This window comes from Pleurodeles waltl, chromosome 2_1 (assembly GCF_031143425.1).
Source record: "Pleurodeles waltl isolate 20211129_DDA chromosome 2_1, aPleWal1.hap1.20221129, whole genome shotgun sequence".
Lineage (NCBI taxonomy): Eukaryota > Metazoa > Chordata > Amphibia > Caudata > Salamandridae > Pleurodeles > Pleurodeles waltl.
In genome coordinates, this window is record NC_090438.1 from 43072803 (window position 1) to 43084041 (window position 11239).

Genomic DNA, 11239 nt, shown 5'->3' on the forward strand with positions numbered 1-11239 from the left:
AGGTTCTACCGTCCAGGATCTCGAGGGAATGCCCTGTTGATCGACTGGTCAGGGACATTTCTTTACGCTTTTCCTCCGATTCCCCTCATTCCGGCAGTGATCAGCAAACTTTACGGATCCAGGACCAGAATGATTCTTATAGCGCCACAATGGCCTCGACAATTCTGGTACACGGATCTCCTCAACCTGTCGGAAAAACCTCACAGGAGGCTGCCGTGCAGACCGGATCTTCTGAGCAGAATGGAGGGCAGGATTCTGCATCCCAACCTACTCTCTCTGAGCTTAACAGCATGGCTCCTGAATTCCTGCAGTATGGGCACCTAGGACTCTCGCAGGAGTGCATGAACATCTTGAAAGAGTCCAAACGGCCTTCCACGCGGCGTTCCTACGCTTTTAAGTGGAAGAGATTCTACATATGGTGCTGTCAGCAAGGCCATAATCCCATACGGGCGCAGGAGGACGTCATACTGTCCTATTTGCTTCACCTAGCGAAATCCGGTCTGCAGGTATCATCTATTAAGGTACATTTGTCTGCTATTACTGCCTATCGCAAGTCACCTTCTCAGGAATCCTTCTTTACGAAACCTGTAGTCAAGGATTTCTTAGAAGGTTTGAAGAAAGTTTTTCCGCCAGTTCGGAGGCCTTCTCCTCCGTGGGAACTGAACATAGTCCTAGCAAAACTTATGGGCCCTCCTTTCGAGCCTATCCATAAGGCCTCCTTACAACACCTTACGTGGAAAACGGCTTTTCTGGTGGCCATTACTTCAGCGAGGAGGGTCAGTGAGATCCAGGCCTTGTCTGCAAAAGAACCGTACACGGTTTTTCATGACAATAGAGTAGTTCTGCGAACTCACCCATCTTTCCTTCCGAAGGTGGTGTCAGAATTCCATATTAATCAGACCATAACTTTACCGACGTTCTTTCCCAATCCGGAAACTCCGGCTGAGAAAGCATTGCACTCATTAGACTTGAAAAGAGTGCTGAAATTTTATCTGGACAAGACAAAATCGATTAGACACTCTAACCGCTTGTTTGTGAACTATGGTCATTTAAGGACAGGAGAAGCAGCATCTAAGCGAACAATATCAAGATGGATAGTCTCTTGTATTGTTAATACTTACCAGCTAGCTAATAGACAATTGCTAGCGCGGCCTAGAGCGCATTCCACAAGGGGAAAAGCGGCTACAGCTGCTCTCCTTAACAATGTTCCTATATCTGAGATTTGTAAGGCTGCTACATGGAAGTCTGTCCATACTTTTACAAGGCATTATTGTTTAGACTCAGATGCAAGAGCGGATGCCCAAGTGGGGCAGGCCTCTCTAAGGAATTTATTTGCGTAAGACATGTCTATTCCTGCACTTCTATCGGACAGTCCGCTGGGTTTAGGGATGGGCTTGCTAATCTATTCAATGTTTATGACTATTGATGAGGATCCCCTGGAAGAGAAGGATAAGTTACTTACCTGTAAATCCTAGTTCTCTTCCAGGGGTATCCTCATCAAAGTCATAAACAACCCACCCTCCTCCCCGGACACACGTCTACTGGAAGTGCAGGACAGACAGTATTTTGATTCAGTTATACAAATTGTCACCGTAAAAAGAACTGACCTAACTGTGAACCAACTGTCACCTTTCCTTCACCCCTGAGGCATGGTGGGATACTGGAGGTGCTCAGGGTCTTAAAGGCACAGTGCCAAAGTTTTTATGGTTCTCCTGTGTTAACCTACATGCAGCCTATTGGCTAAGAATGCTTCATTGTTTTTCAATGCAGTTTTCTCTATTTTTTCACTAGAGTTTGCTACTGCTTACTCCCCCAAGCCTAGTTTTAGGAGCTTGGGTACTTATTTATGCTCTATTGTAGTATTTAAAAAAAAAAAAAAAAAAAAACTTCATAGAAATAAAGCATTTTAGCCTGTTTTTAACATGATAGCCTGCATGACTGTTTGTTACACATGTATAATGTGTATATATTTTATATATGCTCCGGGGTCCCCGCACAAGGGCGGGAATATTCAATGTTTATGACTTTGATGAGGATACCCCTGGAAGAGAACTAGGATTTACAGGTAAGTAACTTATCCTTACTGGTTATCAGATGCCTTTGATCTTCAGAAGAACAGGTTCCACACATCAACCAGCTTGACCTGTGGGTGATTTGGTTGGCATGCAAGGCATTCCTTCTCCCTTTTTGCTATCAGTCCATCCAGTTCTTGAGGGACTGCAAAATTATACATCATCATGACCAGCACATCTTTGCCCAGAGCGGTGTCCAGCCTCTGCAACATCAACACAGCAACAGCAACATGCATTGCCCAAAGATCTGTGCTCTTCAATATTAGTTGCAGGGAGCGTTGAGGGATACATTTTGGTTGCGATTGAGTATCCATTTCACCAAGAATTTTCTCGCATACCCTTGATTCCGCTGGTTCTGAGGAAGATTCGCCAAGACAAGGCTTAAATAATATTCATCATCACAGATTTGGTGACAAGGGTGTGGCATGAGACCTCCTACACCTTTTTCTGTGTCTCCTGCTCTGTCTTCCTCTCCCAGTTGTAGGGTTGTTTTTTGTACCCCAAACATCAGATCCTGCACCATCATGCCTGGAGAATGAGCGGAGACATTGAAGCACATTTCAGCTATCACTGGAGGTGGTAGATGTTATTCTGTCTGCTCTTCGTGATTCCACCAAAACGATGTATTCTGGAAGGTAGAGTAGATTTGTTACATTTTACACCAATAATAATGTGGATCTCTTGATAACCCATCTTTTGGATCACCTCAGAATCTCCTTCTCTTTAGTCCAGCGAGGGTGGGCTGTGGGTACAGTCAAGAGATATCTGGTAATCTTGTCAGCTTTTCTCTGCCTTTTAGACCACCCATCCATGTTTACTTCACCCATAGTTGTTAGTTTCTGAAGGGCTGGAACAATATGTTTCCTCCCAATTCCTTTGTGATGCTGCAAAAGGACCTCAGTTTATTTTGATGTTTCTGATAGGGTCCCCATTCGAACCACTTCACAATTGCCATTTGAGGTTGTTAACATTCATGACTGTGTTCTTGGTTGCGATCACCTTGCCGAGATGAGTCTGTGAGTTGCAAGTGTTGAGCGTTCACCCTCCGATTTACATGTGTTATCATCGACAAGTTGGTTCTATGAACTAAAGGTGCTTTCCTAACAAAGGTGGTGTTAATCCATTACCCTTCTTTTATCCCTGGCCCCAGGCCACAAAGGAGCAGGGAGTTGCACAGGCTGCATCCGTAGAGGGAGGTTAGTTTTTACACTGATCGCATCAAAGACTTTCATGTTGATGATCAGCTCGTTATGGGTTACACAGACAACCAGAAGAGCAACGTGGTACAAAAGAGAACCTTACTAAGGTGGATCGTCTTGTATATTAAGATATGCTATGACCTCACCCTTCATAAACCACCATAGGGCATAAAGCTGATTCCACCAGGCCGAAATCATCAACCTCAGCTTTCGCAAGGAGCCTCTCCATGGCTGAAATTTGCAGGATGGCAAGAAATTTCTTGTCTGACCATTCCTTCAAAACCCTCCTCTGAATGGTGTACTGTTTGGGAAGTGTATTTAGAAGAGGGAGAATTTACAGGTAGAAGTATCCATCAAAAGAAAAAGTTACATCTCTTCAGTAGCGATCTTTCTGGTAGATACACTGTCTTGCTACAGTGTCCTCACCGATCCCATCCACTTTCCCATCATGGAGATTGGCTATGGATTGATAGTCATTAATAGTGATCAATGTTGGTTTGGTGCACTGCACCTTAACAGAACTAATGTCACTCTCATCCGGTTCATCTCGTTGGCTCGGAAAAAATGGATGGCAAGCTGAAAAGGGAGCTAAGTCAGGTCGGCATGTTGAGCGTTTTATTGTGCCTGTGATGTGACTGTGGCATAGTGCCAGCGCTGGTGCGGAGCTAGTGCTCCCTGCCAGCTTCGAAGAGCTATTGGTTCCGGGTCCAGTCTAGCACCTGTGATATCCGGAAGGTGAGGCATCTGCAGGTAGATGGCGTGTCCACCAGAAAGATTGTTACCAAGAGTAAGCCAAGACGCACCCTGTTTTACCTTGCTTTCATCCTCCTTAACTTCTTCGTTACTAATTTGAGAGGGAAAACCAAGAATGCTTCAGAATAAAAAGAGCTGTGTGTAAGTTACACCGGGCAGCAGTTAACCACTTTAGGAAGAGAGTAGTCATATAATGTTTGTTTAGAAGGAGGTACTATTGCTTGTGTTCATTATTTATGTAAACTAGAGAAATCCTCTGTCCTAGCCGTTTAATTTCTTAAGTAAATCAAGCTGGATTGTTTAAGGAAACCTGTGTATGAGCAGGAAATTAACTTTCTCAGGTTCACGAGTCTTGTGGAAGCCGTCATGACACTTTTACCATTGACTTGTTTTCAGATTAAATGTTCCCCTCAGTAACATGATGTATAATTGCCATCAAACAATTGAATGGAAACGGACTAGTTTGTTGATATGGGATGAGGAACACGCGATAACCAAAGGTTTTTCTCCTTGCAGGTTGAAGAATGTGCAATAAAGTTGTGGAACTGGGGGATGACAAAAAGAATCGGTTCAGTTATCAACAACGAGGAGAGGGCAAAGTGTAAGTCATTATACTTCACCTAAATACAGTGTAAAACAGTAGTAGAAGACTGGAACTGAAGTTGGTCAGGACATGTACGTTTTTCTTCTAGTATGGCAGTGTCATCTTAAAGGTGTGTGGAGCCTCAGGCAAGAAATATTGCGTGGGCGTGTTAAGAAACAAATTAGAATTTATATCAAATTTTTAGCTAATTCCAGCCCTTGTGATGCGAAAAAATATTGAATTATAAATTAAACTTTCTGAAACTGCGGCACAAAAAGCAGTTGAAAGCTTAAGCTGCCCAGCATCTTCCAGCCAAATAGTACCAAACGAAACATATTTAGACAAAGCCAGTTTGCGCTTGGATTTTTTTTGTCTTGAAGTACCATTTTCGAACGTAAAAAACAGTGTCTTATCAGTTTGTTCCTCCAATCATAGGAAAGACAGGGTAAGGGTGACTTCGCGAATGTTTTGTGGGTCAGTACATAACAATGAAAGAAAACATATGTCTATAGTTATTGAAATCGTGACTTTAGTTTCCGAATATTTGTAATCCCAAATAAATTCCCCTTCAAAACGTGCATTCTGTCTGCACATTGAAAATTAAAGCACTGCTCAGACTAGTTTCACTTGTAGTTAGGTGGAATCTAATAATTTTCTTCTTAATTCTCTTCTCTTTCCTTGTCCTACCTCGACTCTTTCTAAATGCACAATCTCTAGCAAGGCAGTGGCCTTCTACTCTACTGAGTAAGAGGCAGGATCGAGAGGTACAGAGAATAGTGTAGTGAGAGAGGTGAAGTAGAGGGAGAAAGGAAGTAGAAATATAAACGAGAGAGAGAATTAGGGCAAAGAGAGAAGGGCGAGGTGGTCAGATTAAAGTACACAGCGGTAGAAAGAGCGAGAGGTCCGAAGGGAAAGGTGGCTGCACAGGTGAGATTTCGGTGGGGGGTAGAGAGAAGTACAAATAGGGAGAATCAATTGTAGAGCGAGGGACAGGTAGAAGGATAGAGGTAGAAAAGTGAGGTAGTGCTAGTACAGAGAGTGCTAAGATATAACAAGCAGTGGCAAAGCCAATAGGTCTTACCTTTGTTTTTTCTTTTACATTCTATTTTACTATCTAACTGGATTATAAATATTAGAAAAGGGTTATAATAATGTTTGTTTTAATATTGATAAACCTTTAATAGTTGTTTATGTTGTGATGTATGTTGATTTAATAATTCAGGGTTCCAAACTCGTAATTTGTGCCTTACTTAATATGGCATTGTATTAGAGTATAGTAATGTGTAGATAGTAGGGTGCCACTGCACCTGCTGCACAATTCAGATCATGCCCCTTTTAACTGTAAGGTAACCATAATTGTGACTGCCTGTTTAGAAGTAAAATGTAGCAATATTTGGTGTTTAGAGGCGTTTTGACAACTTTTGGGCCCAGTGCCACTGCACCTGCTGCACCATTCAGATCATGACCTTGGTGCCTGCAAGGTATCTGCACTTGTGACTGCCTATTCAGTAGGAAAATATAGCAATACTTGGTGTTTAGAGGAGATATGGCAACTTTTGAGCTTCGCGCCATTGCACCTGCTGCACCATTCAAATCATGACCCTAGGGCCTGCAAGGTAACTTCACTTGTGACTGCCTGTGTAGTAGTAATATATAGCAATATTTGGTGTTTAGAGCGGTCCCTAGAGCTTTTGGCCCCTGTGGTGCTGCACCTGCAAAGCCAGTTTCACCTATACAAAATCTATTGGCTTTGGCAATGTTTTTTTACACGTTGCACAGCACTTGAGCGTCTGTGGAACATGGTTTGAAGTTTAAAAAAAAAGTGGGCTATGACTTCTCCAGCATTGACTGCGTCATAGAGGTTTTTTTTGGTTACTTTACACCCTGTTACACAGAAGCTAAACTGCTGTACAACGTGTAAAAACACATTGATGAAGACTATAGGCGAAACCTGTTGGCTTTCCCAGTGCTTGTTAAACCTATGTAACATATTGGGAAATTAAGTCAAAGTTCTTTAAGTAACCCTCCTTTTGTTTTAAGCTGTGCATTTGATGATCAAGGACACATTAGAACGGCAGGGCTATAAACTGCCTCGGCTGAAATTGAAAGGAAAGCATTTATGCAGCGTACAGAGTTGACCCTCGCGTGACAGTGGTTACTGGTGGGGGGGGGGCACCAGCACTTGTTTTTTGCTGGCCGGAACTTAATTTTCTGCACCAGTCATTTACTGTGAGCAAGAGACACATATGGGAAAAATGGAGGAAGAGAAAGAGGGAAAGGAGTCACAAAAGGAGAAAGCTGCACGAGTGACCTGGAGGGGCAGAGAGTGGCTATAAATGAATTAAAGAGGTCCAAGATGGTTTTAGGATTAGCCACCTCAGTATCCTATGCTCCCAATTTAATTGCAACAGCCCCGTGTTTTGGAGGAGAGGTTTGGGCACTGGCACATTTTTATTTACAAATTAAGCACTGATGCTAGCCCTATATAAAACCTACAAAAATAGTATGTAAGTGGTTCAGAATCACAGATTTAGTGTATCGGATACGACCACACGTTATAGTGAGGGGCTTGGTGAAAATGATGTGGAAGGGTGGTGAAGTGTGGAAAAGAAACACAGCAAAGTTCACCCTCATCCTCGGCCGTCTGTAATGGGGGACGGGGAAAGGCCAGTTGTCTGTTGAGTTCTCTTTCAGAGGAGGAGTGGCATCTTTCAAATACTATTGTTGCTATGAACCCTCAAATAACTCCTAGTGTCCCACAGTGGGGTTTCTAGCGTTCAGGTGTCAAACAGATTGAGCAACTCTTTGGAAATAAACAGACCCACACCACCGGCAACATGATATCAGAGGAATAGAATCCCTAGTGCCACCTGCATCTCATGCTTGATATAGCCTACGACCCTCTTCCTTCACCTGCAGATACCACAGCAGCAACCACTTTTGAACAATTGTTGCTGCTACCGAAGACACTGAGCGAGGGCGGGATGTTCATAATGGAGAGAGGACTGATGAAATAACGACCTTTGCATGGCGGCCATATCTGAGCGCCATGTCCAACCACGAAGAGCAGATCTTCCTCTTTCCCACATTACGAAGTCTGGTTAACTTAAACACATACCACACATGCTTAAGAATGCCTTTTCAAAGTGTAAAATAAGTGTAAGCTAAATTGTTGAGTTTTGAAGCATTTACTTCCATAAAATTACCACAACTTCGATTTTTATTTTGCTATTTTATATAGCACAAACTCAAGCCGAAGGGGTTGAAGTGCTTTACATGAGCACAAATTTAATTATACATTTAAGTAAAAGGAGTTCTCCAGTATTGGATCTTTTATAGATTCACATGCTTGAAATCATCTCTGTCTTTAAAGGTTTTATGAGGAAAGGTGCGACAAATTTTGCAATCTCTCACCTTATGTTCCGGATGCAGACAGTATATACACTTCTTGTGTGGGGCATCAATATGAAGCCTTTTCTTCCCACAATTGTCACAGATTCTAAAAAGTCCTTTTTTAGTTTGTTGGAACATCTTGTCCAATTGAAAATTCGATATATTTGAGTGAAATTTTCCTGTCAGTGTAGCTGTAGAGAACAGAAGATGAGCAGAGCTCAGGGAGACTACCTTCACCTGACGTGCGGTAGAAAATCTGAGGGAAACAGCCTCTGTTGGGAGTGTTCTAGAGGGTGCTGTTGTAGTTCAGGTTTGGTTCTTTTTTTAAAAAGAACATGGATAGGCTATAGCAGTGCCTGTCTGTGGCCATTGAGGCCTAGTGTAGTACACTTACTGCTATGTACATTTAAAGTTACCGTGGGACTCCCACCTCAACGACCGGCATGATTTCAAGCATGTGAATCTATGAAAGATACCAATAATGGAGAACCATAGTTACAGGTAGGTAACACATTTTCATTAAAGTGATTTGGTCAGAATCACAGGATATTAAGTCGATCTAGAGTCTCGAACTTTCCTCAATTAAAAAATCGGCAGCTTTGAACATATTGGCATATCCGAGTATCTTGGTGTGATAAATAAGCCATACCATTTGAATAAGCCTCCAAGATTAAGCACATCTGTTCTCTTGTTGTCACATACACTTTGTACGATTCAAGGCTCACATTAATCAAATGAGAGAACGCTCCGTGAGGTGAAAGAAGGATTGAAATCAGCCCAGGGGAAGGGGGGTTGTTGAGAGGGGATTGAAGAGATATGTGTAGTAATCACTGCAGTCTTATTTTGATGTAGGTTCTTTATTTAGCAGCCCCAGACAACATTGTACAGGCAGAGGATCCTTCACCACCAGCTTCCTCCACTCCAACCGCCACTCATAGAATTCCCCACACCAAAGGTTCTAATGTTACATCATAGCACAAGGCTGTGCTAATCTATCAATATACATAAGTGTAAAGAATTACATACATTACCTACGTTACAACACATCTTCCCTTTTTATATTAAAAAAAAATAAAAATAAAAATAATAGTAGAACTTCCATACACGTATATCTTATCACATAAATACACTAAAAGCAAGTTACACATTTTCTTTTTAAATTCATACAGGTTGATAAAAACTGAAATTTAAAAAAAAATCTAACAGAAACAAACATTATATTTTTTCATTAAACTGCATTAACACATACAAAGTCATCAAACCTCTTTGGTTTGGAAATAATCCTACCAAACCTTCCAGTGTTGATTTGACTGTCATTGTTTGTACTGTTTTGTAAGTTTTGTGTACCTGTCGCTTCACTTTCACACAGTGAATGCTGAATACTATCATGCATTGGTGTTTCAAGCGCACGCGTTTTACTGTCACTCCCCACTAATCTACTGTATAAATTTACCTCTTCACTACTCGCCTTTTCATCTATTTCCAACCAATCATAACTCTTGACATTCTCTGTTTCAGCTTGTTTAACATTCCTACACTTGGAAACTCTGCCCAAATGCCATACTTTCCCATCACTTAATTTAACTGAGTTACGGAATACTTCATATACTTTCAGAGGCTCTGAATATCTGCTTTCTCCTTTTCGGACTTTTCTCTCTTTTCTCACTTTAACCCAATCTCCACATTTTACTTTGGATTCTCTTGTTCCGATTTTCTTGTCATACCACTCCTTATATGCTTGTTGAGCCTTGTTGATTTTCAATCTTACTTGATCAGGTGACCATTCGACTCGCTTACCAGACGATAGCCAACCAAGATCCTTGCTCATAGGTTCACGACCTCTCATCAAGGAAAATGGACTTTCCTCAGTGACGCTACTGGGAGTAATTCTGTAAGCCCAAATTAACTTACATAGCTCACTTTCCGAATTCAAACCATTACTCTTGGCCAACTGGATACTCCCTTTGATGACCCTGTTGAATCGTTTCACTAAACCGTTTCCTTCTGGATGGTATAATGAGGTAGTGATATGGATTACACCATTTCTTTGAAACATTTTTTTTAATTTCTCAGCCACAAATTGAGGACCATTGTCAGTAATCATAGTTTTAGGTAGACCTTCTCTTGTAAATATTTGGTCTAAAAATGTAATAATTCTTTCACATTCTGCCTTATGAACTATTTCTATCTCTGGCCATTTTGAAAAATGGCCCACTGCGACCAGAATAAATTTGTATTCACCATTATTGCTTTCCACCGGTCCCACCACATCCAAACCTATCTTTTCCCAGGGCATATTGGGGCATGCAATGGGTAATAAAGGTGGTTTAAATGTTTTCTGACACTTATCAAAACCATTGCATTCTATGCAGTCTCTTATTTCTTTTTCAATTTGCTTATCAAGACCAGGCCACCAATACCTACTTTTGACTCTTTGTTTAGTTTTGGATATTCAAAGATGTCCTTCATGACATAAATCTAGGATCTTTCTCCTAAGAGAAACTGGAGGTACAGCTCTTCCACCTCTGTATATCATATTGTTTTCTAAATAAAGTTCATTTCTCACCTCCCAGAAATTTTTTCCATCTGGCCCAAGATTTCTTTTTTCAGGCCAACCTCCATTTATGTAACCAGCTATTCTTTTTAAACTGTCATCCTTAATCCATCCTTCCTTCCATTCCATAATATCAATACCTTCCATTCCCTCATCAAATAATCCAGCCACACAACTCTCCCCACCCATTAGTTCATCTACATTTTTAATTGGTAATGGCATTCTACTTAGAAAATCAGCTACTTTGTTCTTGACTCCAGGCCAATACTGTACATCATAAGTAAAATCCAACAATTTTACCGACATCTTGCTCAATCTCGGAGATGCATTTTGTAATCCAGCAGTCGTCAAAACCTTTGTTAAAGGTTTATGATCAGACCTCAACAAGACATGCAGTCCCCACACAAATTGACGAACATGGTTCAATGCCCACACACAGGCTAATGTGTCTCGCTCTATGACTGAGTATCTCTCTTCAGCTGGGGTCAAAGACCGTGATGCAAAGGCAACAACCCATTCATTGTTCTCATCATCACACTGTGTTAGTACCGCCCCCAACCCTTTATTACTTGCATCTGTTGTCACAATGGATTTGCATTTGGGATCAAATCCCTTCAGAAATGGTGCTTTACAAATTTCAATTTTTAAATCCTGAAAACACTCCTTTGACACTCATCTGACCAAA

The 11239-nt window shown here is 41.4% G+C and overlaps 1 protein-coding gene across 1 annotated transcript in view; it reads left to right on the forward strand.

Moving 5' to 3' along the window:
- The window catches only part of TEX11 (testis expressed 11), a 146584-nt gene extending 136689 nt beyond the window's left edge, over positions 1-9895 (forward strand). The window contains exons 4-5 of the mRNA XM_069206980.1: positions 4541-4625; positions 9777-9895. Coding sequence (XP_069063081.1) covers positions 4541-4625; positions 9777-9895 — 204 coding nt within the window. The remainder of the gene's footprint in view (positions 1-4540; positions 4626-9776) is intronic.
- Positions 9896-11239: the final 1344 nt, after the last annotated feature.